Source organism: Urocitellus parryii, chromosome 9, assembly GCF_045843805.1.
Source record: "Urocitellus parryii isolate mUroPar1 chromosome 9, mUroPar1.hap1, whole genome shotgun sequence".
In the NCBI taxonomy this organism is placed as follows: domain Eukaryota; kingdom Metazoa; phylum Chordata; class Mammalia; order Rodentia; family Sciuridae; genus Urocitellus; species Urocitellus parryii.
The window spans coordinates 19,330,718-19,352,510 of record NC_135539.1 but is presented as its reverse complement, the minus strand read 5'-3'; the positions used below and the strand labels follow the sequence as shown (position 1 = coordinate 19,352,510).

Genomic DNA, 21,793 nt, shown 5'->3' with positions numbered 1-21,793 from the left:
ACCTGGGGGTGTGGGGCACCCAGGACTAGGGGGGCGAACCTGGGGGGAGTGGGGCACCCCAGGACTAGGGGGGAGAACCTGGGGGTGTGGGGCACCCCAGGACTAGGGGGGCGAACCTGGGAGAGTGGGGCACCCCAGGACTAGGGGGGCGAACCTGGGGGTGTGGGGCACCCCAGGACTAGGGGTCGAACCTGGGGGTGTGGGGCACCCCAGGACTAGGGGGGCAGGACCTGGGGGTGTGGGGCACCCCAGGACTAGGGGGGCAGGACCTGGGGGTGTGGGGCACCCCAGGACTAGGGGGGCGAACCTGGGGGTGTGGGGCACCCCAGGACTAGGGGGGCAGGACCTGGGGGTGTGGGGCACCCCAGGACTAGGGGGGCAGGACCTGGGGGTGTGGGGCACCCCAGGACTAGGGGGGCGAACCTGGGGGGAGTGGGGCATCCCAGGACTAGGGGGGCGAACCTGGGGGTGTGGGGCACCCCAGGACTAGGGGGGCAGGACCTGGGGGTGTGGGGCACCCCAGGACTAGGGGGGCAGGACCTGGGGGTGTGGGGCACCCCAGGACTAGGGGGGCAGGACCTGGGGGTGTGGGGCATCCCAGGACTGAGGGGCAGGACCAGGGGAGCGGGGTACCCCAGGACAGGGGGCAGGACCTAGGGGTGTGGGGCACCCCAGGACTAGGGGGCAGGACCTGGGGGTGTGGGGCACCCCAGGACTAGGGGGGCGAACCTGGGGGTGTGGGGCACCCCAGGACTAGGGGGGCGAACCTGGGGGTGTGGGGCACCCCAGGACTAGGGGGGCGAACCTGGGGTGTGGGGCACCCCAGGACTAGGGGGGCGAACCTGGGGGTGTGGGGCATCCCAGGACTAGGGGGGCAGGACCTGGGGGTGTGGGGCACCCCAGGACTAGGGGGGCGAACCTGGGGGTGTGGGGCACCCCAGGACTAGGGGGGCAGGACCTGGGGGTGTGGGGCATCCCAGGACTAGGGGGGCGAACCTGGGGGTGTGGGGCACCCCAGGACTAGGGGGGCGAACCTGGGGGTGTGGGGCATCCCAGGACTAGGGGGGCAGGACCTGGGGGTGTGGGGCACCCCAGGACTAGGGGGGCGAACCTGGGGGTGTGGGGCACCCCAGGACTAGGGGGGCGAACTGGGGGTGTGGGGCACCCCAGGACTAGGGGGCAGGACCTGGGGGTGTGGGGCATCCCAGGACTAGGGGGGCGAACCTGGGGGTGTGGGGCACCCCAGGACTAGGGGGGCGAACCTGGGGGTGTGGGGCACCCCAGGACTAGGGGGGTGAACCTGGGGGTGTGGGCATCCCAGGACTAGGGGGGCGAACCTGGGGGTGTGGGGCATCCCAGGACTAGGGGGGCGAACCTGGGGGTGTGGCGCATCCCAGGACTAGGGGGGCAGGACCTGGGGGTGTGGGGCATCCCAGGACTAGGGGGGCGAACCTGGGGGTGTGGCGCATCCCAGGACTAGGGGGGCGAACCTGGGGGGAGTGGGGCACCCCAGGACTAGGGGGGCGAACCTGGGGGTGTGGGGCATCCCAGGACTAGGGGGGCAGGACCTGGGGGAGTGGGGCACCCCAGGACTAGGGGGGCGAACCTGGGGGTGTGGGGCATCCCAGGACTAGGGGGGCGAACCTGGGGGTGTGGGGCATCCCAGGACTAGGGGGGCAGGACCTGGGGGTGTGGGGCATCCCAGGACTAGGGGGGCAGGACCTGGGGGTGTGGGGCATCCCAGGACTGAGGGGCAGGACCTGGGGGTGTGGGGCATCCCAGGACTAGGGGGGCGAACCTGGGGGGTGTGGGGCATCCCAGGACTAGGGGGGCGAACCTGGGGGGAGTGGGGCACCCCAGGACTAGGGGGGCGAACCTGAGGGTGTGGGGCATCCCAGGACTAGGGGGGCGAACCTGGGGGGAGTGGGGCACCCCAGGACTAGGGGGCGAACCTGGGGGTGTGGGGGCATCCCAGGACTGAGGGGCAGGACCTGGGGGTGTGGGGCATCCCAGGACTGAGGGGCAGGACCTGGGGGTGTGGGGCATCCCAGGACTGAGGGGCAGGACCTAGGGGTGTGGGGCACCCCTGGCCTGGGGGCAGGACCTGGGGGGTGGGGTACCCTAGAACTAGGGGAGCAGGACCTGGGGGCAGGCCCTGGGGGACTGGACCTGGGGGGCGGGTCTGCAGGAGGTGGGCCTGGTTCCCCCCCACACACTGTCTGCCTGGGGCCCCGTCCAGGCCCCCTCTAAGCCACAGCTCTTTATCCACAACATCAGGACACTAATGACCCCGAGGCCCTGAGCTTGGTGGTGACTGGGGACCACAGGAGGAGGATGAAAGGGCTCAGTGTCTCCCAGGGAAACCGAGGCAGGGTGGGCGGGGCCAGGAGGTGCCAGGGAGGACACCCAGCCCAGTCACGAGGGCAGAGGAAACCCCAAACCCACAGCCAGGCGCCGACCCCGGTGGCGTCCACTTACGGCTAAGTTCCTGTTGACCAGACTGCCCAGATCCCCTGGGGAGCCGGAGCTCTGGAGGGCCACGTCGTGAGGGGACACGTAGAGCTTTGTGTTGCTCACGTCAAAGAACTCGACCTCCGTGAGGCCCACCAGGGACACGCTGCCCCAGGTGGACAGGATCTCCATGGTCACGCAGACGGCATCGCCCATGTCCCCTGGCGCCATCCTCCAGTTGTCCTTCAGGAAGAGAAAGAGACCAGCAAAGGCTCAGACACCGCGGCCCGCGTCCATCTGCCCCTCGGGAGGGCCTCGGCAAGGACACTGACCTCAGGGTCTCGGTTCCCCGTCTTTACCGCGAGGACAGCACCCCGGGGCAGGGCTGGGCTGAGGGTCAGTGGCAGAGCGCTGGCCTCCCACGTGCGAGGCCCCGGGTTGGATCCTCAGCGCCACATAACAATAAACAAATAAAATAAAGGTCTCGCGTCCCTCTAAGACTAAAATCATGATGGTGGCGGTCTGCTACCCCGGCTGTTAGGCAGGGGACATGAACTGGATTTGCACGGCATTTAAAATGCAGGGACAGGGCCAGGCTGCGGCTCAGTGGTCCAGCACTTGCCTAGCACATGTGCGTCCCCAGGCTCCATGCCCAACAGGGCCCCAAACTAAAACAGCAGAATAAAAGATGACGAAGTGTTCCCCGCGCTTGGTGAGCACCGTGTGTAAGGTTTGCCAATAAGTAGAAATGTTCTGAACCATCCCTGTCGGCCGGGCACAGGGGACCAGGCCTGTAATTCCAGTGACTCGGGAGGCTGAGGCAGGAGGACTGCAGGTCAAGGCCAGCCTCCGCCACTTAGTGAGGCCCTCGGCCAATAAGCAAAACTCAGTCTCCTGATCAAGAGCAGGAAGGACTGGGAATGGAGGTCAGTGGTGGGGTCCCCGCTCCTGCTGAGTCCAAAGGCCACTCGTCTGCCCCAGGCGCGTCTCCCCGTCCCGAGGCAGGCTCGCGGATCTCAGAAGGACTCTCTACTTGGAGAAAGGGGCGGAATTAAACCAAAATGGGGCCGTGAGGGTGGGCCCAGCCCAGTGTGACTGCTGTCCTCATAAGGGGAGGGATCTGGCCGGGTCACATGGCGGTGGCCGTGAGGACAGTGAGAAGGGGCCAGCTGCACCCACCGAGCCAAGCCCTGCCCATGCCTTGACCTTGGACCTGTGGTCTCCGGAAACGCGAGACAATCAGCTACTGTGGAAGCCACCGCGTCCGTGCCTTGCCCTGGTGGCCTGGGCAGGCGGCTTAGGGAGCAGCCCCAAAGCTGCCTCAGACCAGCCTCTCGAGGCCCAGGTGGCCAGGAGAGCGGGGCCCACAGGAGGCTGAGCAGGACACCACGGCACGGGGCCCGGCCCCCCTTCCTCACACTGTCCCCCGGGCAGGCTGAGGGCCGCCATCTGCGTGAGCGCCACCCACAGCGGGCAGCCGGGGGGCTCTCCTGGCCCTCGGGCCGACTGCAGCGCTGGTCGCCCGGGATCTGCCCTCTGTTAATTGGCACCGAGTCTTTCGCGGCCCCTCGAGCAGGATGCAGCCAGGGACCGGCGGCTGCCCCCCACTTGTGTTTTTAATTAATAGCCAGCGAGACGTGCTAGGGCTCCCGGCATGGGCTTGGCCGCCGAGCGCCACGCGGCAGGAAGGGGAAAGCAGATGGAGACGGGAAGGTCAGCTCGAGCTCCCAGGGGGACGAGGCCGTCTGGGTCAGCTGGGCGGTCAGCCACAGCGCTCCTCAGCCTCCTTCTCCCCTGCCTGGGGCCGGGGCCTGGGCTTGCAGGGTGGCCCAGCTGAGGGCTGGCTGACTGGGGGACTGGCAGGGCATGAGCCTGGAGCCGTCCAGGGCCCTGTGAGCGGTCTGGGAGGTGCTGGTGGCAGAGAGCGGGGCCAGATGGAAGGACGGCTGCCCGCAGAGGGGCTGCTGGACCTCCCGCCTGGAGCCGTCTAGAAGGTGCCAACTCCAGAGCTGAGCTTCTGAGCGAGGCTGCCGGAGGGTCTGTTAATTAGGGAGGCGTCACCACCCGTCAGTCTGGCACCTGGGCCTTCTGTTGTCTGATGCAGGATCCCTCCTGGGGGAGCCGTGGGGACAGCAGCCGGGAAGCGCTGGCCCCTGCCGTCCGCTGCCCTCTCGCGAAGACCACCCGATTTTCCTGTGGAAAAGTCACCCTCTCTTTACTCAGCCATGAAGGACACAGGGACTGACCCTTTCTGATCCCTACGGGCCCAGAGAATCAGTGTGTGCTGTCCTCTGGGCCACCCAGGAGGGAGCGGCTCAGGGGGGCACATGGCCAGTGTCAGGCCACCTGCCAGGCTCAGCTCTGAGGAGGGCGCGCTCCTGACAGTGGGTCGGAGAGGGTGGGGGCGCTGTCCCACTATCCATGGACCTCGGGGACAGCAGAGCTGGGACTGGCACCGTGGGGGTGGAGCTCAGAGGTGCAGAGGACGTGTGGGGACGAGGGGACACATACAGGGGCCCTGCAGTTCCGGCCCCACCAACCCTGCCCATGCACCTTCCATGACAAGTTAAGCCCAGGGGCAGAGGGACGTGGCGGGACGTGCACCTTCTGCACAGAAGAGAAAGAATCCTGCGCTATCTGCCACCCTGTGCTTCGCTGTCCTGCTGTGGACCTGGCCAGGCTCCAGCCTGGGCTCACATCGAACTTGGTGAGGATGACCGTCACCTGCTGCGGTGAACTTAACCGCTTAATATGTCCACCTGAGGTTCCTGACCACAGCTTGTCCTGGGGCCTGGCATCGTGTGGATAACATACTCTCCTGGTGAGCCGCAGCCTCAGGAGACACAGGTTATTTCTGTGCGTTTCCCTAAACCCTAACCCTAACCCTCACCCTCACCCTAACCGTAAACCCTAACCCCTAACCTAACCCCTAACCCAAAACCCTAACCCTAACCCTCACCCTCACCGTAAACCCTAACCCCTAACCCTAACCCCTAACCCAAAACCCTAACCCTCACCCTCACCCTAACCGTAAACCCTAACCCCTAACCCTAACCCCTATCCCTAAACCCTAACCCTAAACCCTCACCCTCACACTAATCCTTACCCCCACCCTAACCCTAAACCTAACCCTCCCCCTAAACCCTCACCCTCACCCTAACCCTAAACCTAACCCCTAACCCTAAACCCTAACCCAAAACCCTCATCCTCACACTAATCCTTACCCCCACCCTCACCCTCACTCTAACCCCTAACCCTAAACCTAACCCTAACCCCTAAACTCTCACTCTAACTCTAACCCTAACCCTAAACCTAACCTGAATCCTAAACCCTAACCCTAACCCTAACCCTCACCCTCACTCTCACCCTAAACCTCACACTCACTCTAACCCTAACCCTATAACCCTCACTCCAACCCTAACTCTAACCTTCACCCTAACCCTAACCCTAATCCCTAACCCTAATCCTAAACCCTAACCTCTAACCCTAACCCTCACTCTAACCCTCACCCTAACCCAAACCCCTAACCCTAACCCTCACCCTATGATGGTTCTCTGAAGACAGCTCTGCGCCAGGCTCGCTCTTTCTTTTTTTTTTGGGGGGGGAGGGGGTACCAGGGATTGCACTCAGGGCACTCGACCACTGAGCCCAGGCCCCGGCCCTATTCTGTATTTTATTTAGAGATGGGGTCTCACTGACTGGCTTAGTGCCTCGCTGTTGCTGAGGCTGGCCTTGAACTCGAGATCCTCCTGCCTCAGCCTCCCGAGCTGCTAGGATGACAGGCGTGGGCCCCCACACCCAGCCCGGCTCTTCATTTCTGTTGGGTGGTCTCCTCGGGGGAGCAGGTGGGCTTGCTGGGCTTTCCAAGGCTCTCCCTGCACCTGGCCGCTCTGCTGTTTGGGAGATGCCATCCATGCACACAGCCATCAGCAAGGCACGGCAGGCGGGGCTCAGTGTCACCTTGGGGGCCCTGGAGATCACCTGTCATCAACAATAACTGGCCAGTGCAGCCACCAGATGGGTGCTGGGGTGGCTCTAATTGCACGTCTTGATCACTGGCAGCGCGGGGCATTTTCCTGGGGCTCACGGGCTCTCTATATTTCCTCCTGCACAGACAGACTTCCTTCCAGAAACTTCTGGCCCACACCTTGCTTTCTCTGCTTCCACTGCCCAGTCATGCGTAGGACTGTGCTGGGGAGGAGGGGACAGGGGGACTCGGGCAGAGATGCTCAGTGGCCACCAGCAGAGGAATCCCACCGCCTAGGAACGAGTGGTCTCTGGGCTCCCCCAGCCTTCAGGGGGGCAGTGATAGTCTCTGCCCGGCTCTCACCTCTGGGTCCTGGGCTCGCTCCTTGCTTGAAACAACAATCCCGCTGAAATGGGCGGAGTCACTCTCTATGGCCTGCAGGACTTCCAGAAGCTTCTGCTGTTGTCTGAAATGGGATTTGTTTTGGCGTAGGCAGGGACAGAGACACACAGAGCACATCCCTGTCTCTTCCTTTGTAACAGCTCCATGATCAGCGAGGACATATGAGCCCAGCTGGAGACGCCGTTTGGAGCAGAGCTGTGCAGCCAGCTAGCCTCCTGAGCTGGCCTCCCTGAGCTGGCCTCCTGAGCAGGCCTCCTGAGCTGGCCTCCTGAGCTGGCCTCCTGGGCTGACCTCCTGAGCTGGCCTCCTGGGCTGACCTCCTGAGCAGGCCTCCTGAGCAGGCCTCCTGAGCTGGCCTCCTGAGCCGGCCTCCTGAGCCGACAGGGAACTCACTAAGACTCAAGAGCAGGGTTTAGCTGAACTCAGGTGTGGCCTGTTTCGTGTGACCCACTAGCTAAGGAAGGTTTCATGCTTTCAGTGTCATTAAAGCAAACCACACAACGCCAAAACAACGGCCAGGTCACAGGCCTTTTCGTCTAGCCCTTTACAGAGACCGCTCTGCTCCTCTCATCTCGGAGGACAAAGGTGACCCAGCAGATGGGGCCGGTCACTCCCCACTGAGCTGTTGAAGGCCAAGCACCCCCAAGTCCGGGCAGCAAGGAGGGTCTTGTGGTGGAGAAGACACTCGGGGTGCGTGGCCGCCACCTTGGACCGCCAGTGCCCCCAGCCTCGCGGCCAGGCCTCTGCGCGGGCAGACTCAGCTCTTATTTATGGCCGCCACAGAGCACAGCCAGGATTCCATCCGGGTCCACAGAAGCTCGCAGGAAGGGACGGCTCTGCCCTGAGCCTCTTCCGTTTTTTGACAAGTTATAAACAGGAGCCCCCTGGGCATGCGCAGACCTGGGCCACACAGCTTTGCTAATAAATTCCTCCTTCGAAAAGAGGAAGCGCCCCCTCCACTTTCTGCACGGACGCAGTCTCAGCTCGGGGCAGCTTGGTGACCGGCATGCAGGCGGGATTTAGGCATCCTCTGCCCCTCAGCCTGGCTTTTGTACAGTCTGCAACACACACAACCCTACAGGACAGCCCTGGGTGCGTGCCTGTGTGCCACGGCTGTGCCAGGCCCCAGGGGGTGCATCTTTCTGAAGATGGAGGGAAGCCTTTGTTTTGATAATGAAACATGACAATTTCAGAACCTGACGCTACAAGATAAGGGGCAAATGCTCTACCTGAATAAACTTGAACAGAGAAAAGGAGTGTCCAAGGACACTGCTTTGGGCCACCTTGGCCCCGTGGCAACCTTGAGAAGGCTGTTTACACAGCTGGGGACCAGGGGAGCAGGCTGAGAGTCACCTGCCTGAAAGAAGTCAGGCCAGTTTGGGGCTTTGGGCTGGATGGGTGCAGAAGGAGGGTAGGGTCTGAAGTGTCACTTTCAAATGACCTGGCATGACAGGGAGTGGCAAGGAGGACCAGGGCGGTAAGTCCTGGGGCCGCCCCCCTCTGTACCTGCTTCCCCAGAGGCCGATTCTGTCAATGGCTTGGTCCACGGCTCTGGCTCCCGCTGCCGTCCCCGGGGGCTTGGGACTGCTGGTCACCAGGGCCTTGGGAGGCGGCTGAGGAGGGAAACAGTCGATTAACAGACGTCCACGCAACACTCCTGGCCGAGACCACCAGCCACTGTCAAAGGCACATGCCCCTCAGGCCATCGTTTTGCCCTGGAGACAGGAAAAAGGCCTGCAAGAGTGACAGTGGCCCGGGCTGGCCATCCCAGAGCCACCCCCACGAGCCCCGTGTTCCTATCTGGGGGTTCCTGGGGCAACTGCTTCAGTGAGCTACTGGAAACTTTCTCACATCAAATATTTCTATTTCAGCAGCTAGGGAGGCTGAGGCAGGAGGATCATAATTCAAATCCAGCCTCAGTCATGGTGAGGCCCTAAGCAACTCAGTGAGACCTTGTCTCTAAGTAAAACACAAATAGGGCTGGGGGTGTGGCTCCGTGGCCAAATGCCCCTGAGTTCAACCCCCTCAAAAAAACCAAAAACCTTTCTATCTCAATGGAACTGCAGCTGTGTCCAGGGCAAAGCAGGCGGAGTCCAGTGGGACCCTGGATCCGCCCCTCCAGGCCCAGACCCCAACTGTGGAGTGGGCAGGGTGCAGAGGCCCTGCTGGCCGTGGGAGGGAAGGCCCTGAGCCCCGGCCCCGAGCTTTGGCTCGGCTCACCCACTGACCTCAGCGGCCTCCTCCTTGGCGGTCAGCAGACTGCTCCACGGTTTTGCTGGTGGCCCCTCGGCATCCTGGGAAGATGCCATCACACGACGTGAGGTCAGAACAAAGTCGTCACCAGACACTTCCCTCACAGAAGGGGGCAGAGGCCCCAGACCCCCAGACACAGTGTGGGCGGAGCACAGCCCCAGGAAGGGACAACAGTGTCCCCTGACGGCTGGAGGGAGCCTGGGCAGCAGTGGTGGTGGGTAAAGCCAGGCAGACCTGGGCCACCATCTGAGCAGGCCACCTTGCTCCGCCAGGGGCCAGTGGCCACCAGGGCTAAGCGACTGCCCTGCCTGTTTCAGGGTCACTGTGGGCACCAAGTGGGACAAGGCTCTTGGTGGAAGAGACAGAAACGGGCTTTGAGCAGGGACATGCGCATTGAGGACCCCCATGGCCCTCCTGTCAGCAGCTCAGGCCAGGGAGGCTCGTGAACAAGGGGAGCGGGGAGGACCCTGGGAGCCTGTGGGGCTCAGACTCGGGGGGCAGAGATCTGCAGAGAGCCGGAGCTTGGTGGCCGACGTCCTTTCACCGACTGCGCTGTTTGCAACCCTGGTCCCGGGTAGCAAGGGCTTGCAAGGAAATCAGCCACAACGAAGGCAGATCTGCCCCCGGGGCTTCCAGAAATGGGCAAAAAGCTGCAAGAACTTGGTAAACTGGGGCCTGGAGGGGCGGGGAGGACTGTCCACGAGCAGGGAACCCGGCTGCTCTGAGGTCAGGGAGGCCGCGGGCCTCTCTCCCCACAGCTCTTCCAGCTGCCGCTCAGACCCCGCCCGGCCCCGCCCCCTCGCAGGCACCTGCGGGCCGGTGGGCGGGGCCTTCCCGGTGGGCGGGGCCTTCCTGCCCTGCAGCGCCCTCTGCAGGGCGGCGTTCTCCACCTGGATGGCGCGCAGCACCTCGGAGGCGGCCTCCTCGGGGTCCGCGGAGGTGCACACGGGTTTGCGGGTTGCTGACAGCGGTCGCTCTCGCCGGCTGCTGGGTCCTGGGGAAAGAAAACAGGAGGGCGCGGCTTTGGATCAGGTTCTCAGCTCGGAATGGAATCTATTAGACCCGACTCAGGAAGATTCTCTGAATGACTGGCTGGTCCTCTCCAAAAATGTCAAGGTCGCCAGAGTCAAAGCCAGCCGGAGAACCATCCTCAGCAAAGGGGACCAGGAGGTAGACAGGCACGTGGTGCAGCGGTGGCCCTGGGTGGGAACGCGGTGGGAACAAGATTGCTGTAAAGAATGTTCTCGAGGCAGCTCCGTGGAGGCACCTGAGGTGGGTGGCGCGGGTCACAGTGTCTTGCGAATGTTAAACACTGAATTTCCTAAGCAGACTGTGGCAATGGGACACTTTCCCGGAGAGACAGACTGCAGTGTTCAGGGATGAGCGGGAATGATGGCTACACTTAAACTCAGATGATCAGAAAAAAATTATAAACAAGTAAATTTGAAAAAATGTCCACATACATTAGAAAATCTGCGCATGTGCCAGCCCAGTGCGGAAAGGGCAGTGTCTGCATATGACTCCCTGACCTTCCCATGTACTCCCAGTTACCTCTAGAGGACTGACAAGACCTGGTACAGTGCACATGCTGTTTGGCATTGCGGGGGGCATGTCCCGGGACCAGCTCCCCCGACTGTGTGTACTGAGCTGGTACAGAGTGAGCTGAGGACGCTGTCCTCGGTGTCCAGCTCCGCACACCACTGGCTGCTGATGAGAGGGTTCCCTGGAAGCACCCGACTCCCCCGCTGCACCCTGGTTAGGACCTGCATCTGAGGGAGGGTTCAAGGAGCAACATCAAGAATGACATAGGGGCCTGGCACGGTGGCACACACCTGTCATCCCAGCAGCTCAGGAGGCTGAGGCAGGAGGATCTCGAGTTCAAAGCCAGCCTCAGCAACGTACTGAGGCCCTAAGCAACTCAGGGAGACCCTGTCTCTAGCTAAAGTACAAACAAGGGCTGGGAATGAGGCCCAGGGGTTGAGAGCCCTGGGTTCAATCCCCAGCACCAAAGCAAAAACAAAAACAGAACACCCCCAATAAGTTGTCCCCTCACCCGTCAGAACGACCACAAATGACCACACAAGAATGAAGGGCAGCACGGATTTGGGGAGGGGCAGCTTGTACAGACCGTGGGTGGGAACGTAAATGACCCCAGCCATCAGACAACAGCAGAGTGGCCCTTAGTCCACTCACAGCACAGCTCGGCTCGACCAGCGTCCCTGTCTGGATCCCCCCAAAGCCCGTGGCAGCCTCATGGCAGAGACGCCTGCAGCCACAGCAGCCACGGCCAGAGCCAACGCAGGCCACCAACCACACGGGTCACCAAATACGCGGTGTCCACTGAGGGACGCACGGATTTAAAAAAAATGTGTTGACACAACAGACTGTGGTTCAGCCATCAGAAAGGACACGTCCTGTCGTTTGTGGCAACATGGATGGGACAGAGGGCATCGTGCCAAGTGACATAAGCCAGGCGCATACAGAAAGGCCACCCGTCTTCACTCATTTGTGGAAACTAAAAAGACTGGTCACACGGAAGTAGAGGGTAGACTAGAGGTGACTGGGGGGGGGCAGAGAGAGGCGGGAAAACGGGGACCGAATACCACTGGGCGCTCCAGCTGACGACGGCCTGTCACACACGCCACATGGCTGGGAGCCGAGGTCGCACACACAGACAGGAGGCGCGGTGTGAAGCCGCAGGCGTGTGTCTGAGTGCAGACCGCAGTGCTCACCACCGGCCTGCGCGTGACCGAGTGGCCACCTGCGCCCCGTCAGGAAGTCCATGTCGATCATGAAAGCCGAGTGGCACTGGTCGAGGCACTGATGGCGTCTGTGTCCCAGGCAGGAGGCACACAGGCCATGTCCAGGCTGGCTCCAGGACAGCAGGGCAGGGCTTCACGGGGACAGGGGCTCTTGTGGACAGCTGAGCGAGTGTCCCAGCACCCAGGAGCGGGCATGAGGACGAGTCGCCCAGGGACCTGAGGCAGGAGCCATAGGCGCAGGACACGTGCCACCCCCCAGCTGTGGCCGGTCACACCCAGCTCCGACCTCCCCCACTGCCCGGTGTTTTTCGTTTTCCAAGAAAAGCTAGAATTTGAAATCTGTGCGGGGTCATCATCTCGAGGGGAGCCTGGGGGTGGTCGGTGGTGAGGGCCACACGGGGACCTTGTCCCTCGTGGGGAAAGGACCAGGTCCCTGAAGGAGCTGGGAGGACAGGATGAGCTGGGAGAGAAGCTGAGGCCACAACCTTGACCTTCTCTGGGGCGAGAGGCGCAAAGCCCTGAAGCCTAAACTCACCTTGGCCCAGGGAGGCCAAGACAGAGACGGGGTCCCCGAAAGGAAGAGGCCCTCCATGTGCACCCCCATGCACTTCCTGGATGGGGGAGACACTGTGCTGGGTGTGGGTGACAGAGGTGGCAGCAGGTACATGACTTTACAGAGACAGGGTCAAGGGCTAGAGATGATGGGCGAGGACGCATCCATCATCCGAGACGCCTGGTCAGGGAGGAGGACAGCCAAGTGGAGACCCAGAGGCAGCCAGCCTGTGAGTACACACGTGGGGAGGCTGCTCCACCCCTAGAGCAGAGCAGGTGCCAAGGCCCTGAGGCCAGCAGAGCTCGCATGCGGGGGCGGGGAAGCCAGGGCAAGGAAGGCTGGCAACCAGAGTGGGGCTCAGATTGTGGCTTGGTTCTCGGGGAGCCTTGAAGTCCATCGGCGCCCCCAGGCAAAGCACGTCATGAGGTCACACCCGTCTTCTTACTGTCCTATCCCTGGCATCTGGCATTAGAGCTTTTGCCAAATGCAAGGAGGGGAAATGACTTCTGTTCCAGGGATTGTAAATCTGAGACCTGTGACCACCTCGGAAGTAGGCTGCCCCTTCAGGCCCGGCCCCGGCAGGCCTGCAGAGGTTGCCGTCAGAAGGGACGGAGCTCGCGTACCCCGCTGAGCGAAGCCAGCGCCCCGACGTGGGTGGCGCAGACGCCGGCGCTGGAGGGAAGCTCGCAGCGCCAGGACCAGCAGGTCCGAAAGGCAGAGCTCCTTGCCCATTTCCTGCAGGAACGCTGATAAAACCGGCCCCCACATCGCCACGTGGCCCCCAGCACTGGCCAAGGCGCGAGCCCTGGGGCTGGGAGCCACAGTGTGCCCAGGTGGGTGGAGGCCCACTGTGGGGACCCGGTAGGGGTGCTGTCCTGCGCTACCGAGGCCTGGGCCCAGCTCCGCCTGGAAAGCATGCTCTGGGGACATCTCCCCGGGGACCGTTTCACCTGCTCAAGCCCCTGTGCCCCAGGCGTCTTTCACGTGGGGGACACTCCTCCCCAGTGACGGAGTCATCGGTGCTGCCCGTGCCCTCTGAGTCCTATGATGCTAAGAAAACACTAAAAATCAAATCATCCTTCCTCCCAGTGAAGGTCAGCTCTGCAGCCGGGCCCTGTGCTCCCCCCTGCTGGCTGCCCAGAAGCCTCCATGCGCGGGGCCCAGTTCCCAGATTCCATTCTGCCTGGCGGCTGGCGCTTCCCGCACGCCCCCTCCCACGGCGCCAGGGTGACCTCCTTTTAACTCTTTTTGAAGGTCTCATCGCTCACTGGTGAGGCTGGCCTGAGCGCCCGTGGCGGGGATTTATTCTCACCATAGATCTCGAGGATGGAGGACTGACTCACCCTGTGAACGTGAGCCCAGCAGAAGCCAAACTGCACGTTTAATTTATCCCAAGCTGCTCCTTTCTGGCCAGAGCTCCCCTTCCCATAACCCACCTTCCCCGCTTCCCTGGCGCCTGCCCCTTTCTGTCTCGCAGAGAACCAGAAGCCCCGTCACCTCGGGAGACTTACCAGGGACAGGATGCACGAGGCCACAGGCAGCCTGCGGCTCCCCAGCCAGTGACCTGCTCCCTGGCCAGCCGTGACTCCAAAGCTCAATTCAGAGTCACTGCAAAGTCATGTTTTACCACATGCAAGGGACCCTGGGGGTCACTGGAAACCCACTGAAATAGCCAATGTTAAACCTGGGAACAAGGCTCAACTGCAGTGACCACAGACCCACGGCCCGCGGCAGAAACCGCCTCCAGATGTGGCGCGACTTTTGTTTGATTGACGGATGGATCGATTGATGGGTTCTGGGATCCGGGGGCTCTACCCCTGAGCTCCCTCCCCAGCCCTTTTTATTTTGGGACGGGGTCTCGCCGAGTTGCCCAGGCTGGTATTGAGGGGCTCCTCCTGCCTCAGCCTCCTGGGTCGCTGGGTACAGGTGCGCCACCCTGGCTGCCTTTTACTGCTTTTGTAAGAAACTGGAAATAGATGCCGAGCTTTTTTTTAAATACAGAAGCAAATCCACCTGAAAATCTCTTGGAGAGCTGTGTGCCTGGCCTGCCTGGCCCGGCACTCCAATTGGCAACCGTGGCCAGGGTGCGGTGGCATGCCCAGTTACACAGGTGCCCGTGTCCAGCTTCCCCAGGGCGCCCTCCTCGGTGGCCCTCGACTGCTGGCCCAAGAAACCACCCTGCTCTGCGCGGCAGGAGGTCCAGGAAGACAGCTGTCGGCCTGGGACGTCGCATTCACCTCCGAACCCACGGGGGGGCGGGAAGGGAAGGTGCACCCAGGGGCCATGATGACGCCCCAAGACCCCGAGGCTCAGCACTGGTGGGCGCCCTGCTCCCAAGGTGGAACAGATCCTGGGAACAGATGGCCCCAGCTCCTCCCCGCCGCGCGCCACGTCGCCACGGGATTCCCTGTCAAGGCAGGAATCCTAGCTGGACTTGGCCTGCTGATTCTCCTTGTGGCCACACATTAGCCATCAGGGCCAAGCAGAGAACAAAGGCGCCCACACCCTGGGGCCTGTCCTCCGCCGCTGCCCGGGGACGGTCCCTGCTGAGGTCCTCAGGCCACACCAGCTGCCAGGCCCGGGGTGAGGGGAGGCCACGGGCCCACCCAGCCCAGCCACCTGCCTGTGCTGCAGAACCTGCCTGCAGACCCTTGCGTGGTCATCAACGGCTGCGGCTTGAAGCCAGGGCTCTCGGTGACGGTGAGGGGACTCCCTGGCTTGTCAAGGCTGTGTCTCTGTCGCCTCTGAATCGTGTTCTGGGCTCTCCGTGGCAGGCCTGTCCTGTGCCTTGGCTACTCTTTACCTCTCTGTTTATCTATTCTGTGGTGCTGGGGATGGAACCCAGGGTCTCCCGCACACTGGACAGATGTACCCCAGCCCGCGCTGGCCCTTCTTGAGCCCGGGATTGCTCCTGATTTTCAGGGAAGACCACCAAGGCCCCTGGTCGAAGTGGCTCCTGTTCCTCCTGGATGTGACAGTCCTTTGGCTCCCCAGCCTGGCTCTGAGATCGAGGACTGCACGACCTTGACAGTGTCCTTCCCTGAAGTATCCACGTGCAGCTGCTCGAGCAGCCAGACACCAGGAGCGGCCCACGTCAACCTGACTGCTGTGACGGACCAGGGACTTCTCCACCACAGTGGCCGGGAGCTCAGGTCCCCATTGTGACTCCTCACAGCAAAGCCCCCTGGGGTGGATGCTGGGGGAAACGGGGACCCTGTGGGGAAGCGCTCCGGGCCCACTCGGCTGGGTCTCTGGGTGGGTCTGATCTGACCTCCCCTCTGGCCAGGCCTGGGTCAGGACAGACCCACATCCCTGCTCTGGTCTGGAGGTGAGGGGTCCCCCAGAGCTCACGTGTGAGACACTGCGAGAAGGTTCAGAGGAGAAAGGACTGGGCTCTGAGTCTCAGCCAGTTAGTGGGCTGGTCCCCATGGGGTGACCCGAGTGGTAGCTGAAGGGCGGGGGAGGCAGGGGGAGGCGGGCCTTGGGGACGTGGCCTGGGGTACATATTTGTATCTGGCGAGTGGAGTCTCTCTTTGCTACCTGATCGCCATGGGAGCTGCTCCCTCTGCCACACTCTTCCTCCAACATGTCCCCTGCCTCCCTCGAGCCCCGAGGAACGGAGCTGCTCTCTATGGACTGAGACCTCGGAAACTGTGACCCTTAAACGCACTCCTCCTCCTCTCCACTTGTGCTGGCCGGTCCTTGAGTCACAGGGAAGAGCTGTCTAACAGTCTCGCTGACGACGGGGCTGGAAATGGGGAGAGACTCTTCCCCACCTGGGCTGCAGAGGGACAGGGAAGCCCGGGTGTCTTGGCCACAGTGAAATACCGGCTGACCGTGACCCCAGATATGGCTCCCGAACATCAGGGTCAATAAGAACTGGCTAGGAGTTAAAATGCTAGTCTTTGCCCCAGCCCCACTGAGTCAGAAACTGGGACTCGGGCCCAAGGACCCACAAGTGACTCCGATGCAGTTCAGGCCTGAGAACCTCTGGACTGGAGGAGAACAGGTCAGTGATGAAGGAACCGTCCTGGCCATATTTTCTGAGCACTGGATCCCACCGTGCCTGAGGCGAGATCTATAGTCCTGGCCTTTTTAGGTCTGCGGGCAATGCATCTTTCTTTGTGACTTAGGCCAGTTTGTCACTTGCTGTTAATGAACATTGACTAACATGAGACTCTGGATCTGATACAACCGTCTTCCTGCGGCAGGTTTTCCAACTGAACACCAACTACAACCTGCCTGCTTCATCTGATCCACTCGCACTAAGAGGCTACTTCATTTCTGTGGCTGGCAGCTTGTCGGGGAACAGTGGTTCAGACACATTGCCTCCCTGGGACCCTGAAACCCCGACAGTCAACTTTCTGCATTAAACACTAAGATTCCTGCACCTTCCAGAAGCCACGGGGTCTCTGGAAGGAGATGATATTTGTTTCCTGGAAGGCTGATGGCTGGAGACGGGACAATATGGGACAAGAGGCCCTTTCATTACAATGACACAGTCACACTGAACAAGGGGAAGGCCACCATGGACTGGCAGCACAACACAAGATCAATCGTGTGGCACCGGCCAGGGAAAAGGGGCAGGGGAGAAGCGGCTCTTTGGAGAGGACGGGCCACAGGTTAGACTTCTGGAACGGGAGGCACCTGATTCAAACGCATCCTTCTACCCCTAGAAAAGGTGGGCCGGCAGGTTGTGGTGGTGCTCACCTGCAATCCCAGCGACCTGGAGGCCGAGGCAGGAGGATCGCAAGTTTGAGGCCAGCCTCAGCAACTTAGCAAGACCCTAAACAGCTTAGTGAAACCCTGACTCAAAGTAAAAGGTAAAAAGGGCTGGGGACGTGGCTCAGTGGTAAAGCACCCCTGGGTCCAAACCTCAGTACAAAAAAACCCCCAAACAAACAAACAGCAGCAACAGAAAACTGGACCAAATAACATACAGATATGTTGGGGAAAAAGAGACCTGATGACACGGGGTGAAGAGGGCTGTGAAGAGTGACCGGGTCAAGAGCTGCGAGAACGAGGGACCAGAGAGGTGAGCCGACCCCAGGCCTCCCCTCCAGGAGCTGATGATCCTGAGCAAGAGAGCCAGGAGGCTGGGGAGAAAGGTCACCAGTGTGGGCAAATCCAGTCACCACCGACTGCATGAAGTAATGACAATGACAATGACGAGGTCTCGTGGGTTGAAACCTAGGTGGCATGAGAATGCACAAGGACACCATCCACATGGAGGGAGCAGGTGGAGCTGAGCCGGGCCTCGTGGGGGGTGGGGGAGGGGAGGGGCAAACTCGCTGATCAGAACCGACTCAGCAAGTCAGGAACACGCTGTGGTCTCTGTAATGACCGGAAAGATAATGAAAGGCTTGTAACTCACAAGCTAATGATGGGAGAAGAGGAATAACACAAGGCAATTGGCTCAAAGGAAGGTGAGAAAGGAGAAAAAGACAAACATAAAACAAGTGGAACAAATAAACAGTAGACAATAAGACAGGAGATTTAAACTCAATACATCAGCAATTACATTAAACGTAAATGGACTAAACGCTCCCATTAAAACACACAGACTGTTAGAAGATAAAAGTAAAAACCAATTACAGGCTGTTTACAAGAGACAAACCTTAACATAAAGATGCAGAACGTCAGAAACTGAAAGGGTGGAAAAAGACAGACTACGTAAACAGTAACCTAAAGAAAGCTGTAATATGTCTGTATCGGATGAAGTTAACTTTAAGGCAAAAAGCATTCCTAGAGTAATAAGAGAGGACATATAATGAGAAAATGTTCAATTTACTAGGAAGATAGAAAAAAGTCTAGCTTTACACACACCAGAAAAAGACAGCTGGCTGGGCATGGTAGTGTACACCTGCAATCTCAGGGACTGGGGAGGCTGAGGCAGGAGGATCACAGATTTGAGGCTAGCCTCAGCAACTCAGTGAGACCCCTGCTCATAATAAAAAATAAAGAGAACTAGGGACACAGCTTACTGGTAAAGCCCTCCTGGTTTCCATCCCCAATACTCCTCCAAAAGACTTTTCCAAATAAGGCCGCCTCACCCAGGTCAAAGCACGGCAGGTTACGTTTGCCTGCAGGAGGGTGAATCTGTTTGGGATTCTCTGAAGATGCCTCCGTTCCTTGTGCCTCTGGTGTGACCACCCTGGGACGCTCAGCAGGACACCAGGGTTTAAAAACACGTCTTCCCCACAACCCAGACTCTGGCCAAGGCCAAATGCTCCGTCCGGCTTGGCCAGGGAGCCGAGACCCTTCCCACCCCAGAGGAGCGGCTGGCTCTGGGGCCTCTGGGTGGAGTAGGCTCTGCAAAGCATCTCGCTGCCCTTGACCTCCCGTCTGAGGGACCCCAGGGTGGCTCTGGCCCCTGCCCGTGTGGCTGCCCTTGGAACCTGCTCTCTGCAACCCCGTTTTCAGTGAGGGAGGTGACAGTGCAGGGACCTCGGCGATCCTCTCAGTGACCCAGCTCTCCAGACCTGGCCAAGTGTATTTCAGAGACAAATGCTGGGCCCCAAAGGTGCTCGGGGGGAGGGTCCACCACCTCCCACGGCGGCCTCTTGAAAGACAGACGGGACAAGCCACTCTCCCACCAAAGGCCAGCAGGAGCCGGTGACCGCTGCCTCCCAGGTGCACCCAGGGACGCACACGTCCCTGTCCTAGCACAAGCGTCTCCACCGTGGGGCAGGAAGGTCATGGTCACCACTGTGACCTTGGACTGTCACCCTTCACCAGGCCTCTCTGCTCTTCCCACTCTTGTTCCCGTCACCCTGATCTCACCACCTGCTTTTACTCATCTGACGGAGTTTTCAGTGTGCACCGTGGGCACACGACAGCGGGCGCATTGTGACGGGTTCAGAAAGGCAGATGACGAAGCCCTGTCCATTCGGATGCTCAGCTCGGTCCACGTCCCCCTCCCCCTTCTGGACTCTGCTGGTCGACCTGTTACTCCTTCATTCATTCTGGGGGTTGGACGGGGGGAGGGCTGACCCACTGGGCCCCACCCCCAGCCTCTTTTGTTTTTCTTTTTGAGACAGGGTCTCACAGAGTCGCTTAGGGCCTCCCTAAATTGCTGAGTATGGCCTTGAACTCACGATCCTCCTGCCTCAGCCTCCCGAGTGCGGGGATCACAGGCGTGTGCCACCGCGCCCAGCTGTGCTTCTATTTCTTTTAACAGGTGCATCGTAGGCACATACAAAACTGTCCTCACATATTTTTAAAGTTTCGCACTTATGCTAACTGTGACTTGTCAGACCGTCTGAGAGCTTTCTAGAGAAAGGACTCATCCTGATTAGCTGAGCTCTGCTTCTCACGGGGCTGGGTGAGGGCCGGTGTCACCGGGTGGGCCGAGTCTCCTAAGCAGATGTTAGACCCTCACCCTGTTTCCTGGGAAGGTGGCCTTGTTGGAAATAGGGTCTCTGCAGATGATCAAGGTAAGATAAGGTCATCAGGGGCACGTGCATGGCGCACACCTGTGATCCCAGCAACTCGGGGGCTGAGGCGGGAGGATTGCAAGTTCAAAGCCAGCCTCAGCAACCTAGCAGGACCCTGTCTCAAAGTAAAACTAGAAGGGCTGGGGACGTGGCTCAAGGGGAGTGCACTCCTGGGTCGTCACTGGACATGGCCGGTGTCGTCATGACTAAAGTGTCTGGACACGGACACTCGTGCACCCTGGGGGGAGGCCACGGGGACAGGGCTGTGCTGTAGGAGCTCAGGGAGGGACCTGGGACGGGCCTCCCCCGGGATCTTCTGTGGACGGCCCTCGACACTGGAACTTGGCCTTCCAGCTGCAGGAACTGCAAGACGACGTGCCTGGTACTGAAGTCACACAGCCCTGGAAACCAACCCAGGTGCAAGGTGGCAGAGACGGTGCAGGCAGAGCAGGTGGGAGCGGTCAGCTGGGCAGGCTCAGTGACCACATGGGACTGCCCCGTTCCCAGCCCTGGTGCAGCCGGAGGGCCGACGGCCGCGCACCCAGCCTGGGGTCCTTCCCCTCTTTCCTTCCCAGACCCTCCGGGGGCCAAGCCAGGACCCACCAGCGGCTCTCACGGCAGCTTCCTGTCCCCAGTCCTACTGCTGACGCAACAGATTTTCTCACAGTGGACCGCTCCCCAAGGTGACTCCATGTGGCCCCGCCACTGCAGGACCTTGACGGGCTGACCGTGGCTGCCGCCCAGGTCTACCTTCCTCGGGGCCCAGACAGGCCTCCTCCCAGGCTCCAGGCCTTTCCAAGAAGCCACCTCTGCCCCTTGGGGTCTGGCTGCTGCAGTCCCTGGGCCACTCCCCATGGAAGTGGAACCCAGGGCAGAGCCCAGAGCCCTCCTCTGGGGGCTGAGACCTGGGTGGCTTGTCCATGCACAGATCCCAGCTCTGGGGACCTGGCTGCCCAGTCTCCTTCACAGCTGGAGCAGACCTGGCCCCATCCCATCCACATGAGGAGCCCCCGCCCCATGACGCAGCTGATTCCCAGCTTCCCCATCCCATTCCGCAGGCAGGCTCTGGCCTCCCAAATCGCTTTACTTCTTTGGGCCTTTCATTCTCAGGCACTTAGCAAGGGAGAGAGGAAGACGGCGGATCTGTTTTAGCTGCCTGGATCCAGCTGTGCCTGAAGGCCACCGTCCTTTGTCCTTCTCGGTTACATAGCTGACATTCTCCTTCACATAAAGTCACTCTTTATAGCTGTCATCTAGACTGTCCTGTCTGACGTTGGCAGCCTTCCCACGTAGTCGGGTTCTGGGCTTTGGTAGGGTTAACTAGCAGCACCTGGGTGCCATCCTTCACACACCCTCAGCCACCCTGGAGACAGGACTTACAACTCCCTCATCTACCCACCCGGGCCCTTCTCCTCCCCGTCACGGGGAAGTTCTCTGGAGACCCCGACTGACGAGCCCTGGCAGGGAGAACAGGGAGAACAGGGAGGTCCCCCGGTGGAACCCCATGGGGCGCACCCCGCTCCCGCCCGGCTCCTGCGCAGGGGCCCCAGCTCTTACGGGAGCAGGCCGGCTCCTGGTCTGGGGCCACCGCGGGCGGCTGGCGGTTCCGGTTCAGGTCAGGTTTGGTGGGAATGAAGACCTCGGGGTTGTCCTTCCGCTTGGCTGACAGACTCCTCTCCCTCTGGTGACCTGCAGGAGGCAGGTCACAGTCAGACTCCAGCTGGTGGGCTGGGCTGGGCGGCCACAGACCACGGTCAGCCAGACGGCCACCTCAGAGGGAAACAGCTGCTGCCCTCGGGATCTCGGCTGGAGGGAGGACGGCGAGGGGACGCCAGAGCAGGGCGTGACAGGGGCTGGCCCAGGTCAGGAGGCGCGTGCCGCCAGAGGGCGAGGGACCGTGTGGGGCCTGTGGCAGTGAAGAGGCCCTGGGCTGACCCTGGGCACCTCGCTGGCACTCTGGACTTGGGAA

The 21,793-nt window shown here is 61.0% G+C and overlaps 1 protein-coding gene across 1 annotated transcript in view; it reads right to left on the bottom strand.

The window, feature by feature from the left end:
* The window catches only part of Katnip (katanin interacting protein), a 143,653-nt gene that overhangs the window by 46,100 nt on the left and 75,760 nt on the right, over positions 1–21,793 (bottom strand). Inside the window, exons 9-14 of the mRNA XM_026392185.2 lie at positions 21,382–21,513; positions 9,883–10,067; positions 9,049–9,114; positions 8,327–8,433; positions 6,782–6,884; positions 2,479–2,694 (exon numbers count right to left, since the gene is read on the bottom strand). Coding sequence (XP_026247970.2) covers positions 2,479–2,694; positions 6,782–6,884; positions 8,327–8,433; positions 9,049–9,114; positions 9,883–10,067; positions 21,382–21,513 — 809 coding nt within the window. The remainder of the gene's footprint in view (positions 1–2,478; positions 2,695–6,781; positions 6,885–8,326; positions 8,434–9,048; positions 9,115–9,882; positions 10,068–21,381; positions 21,514–21,793) is intronic.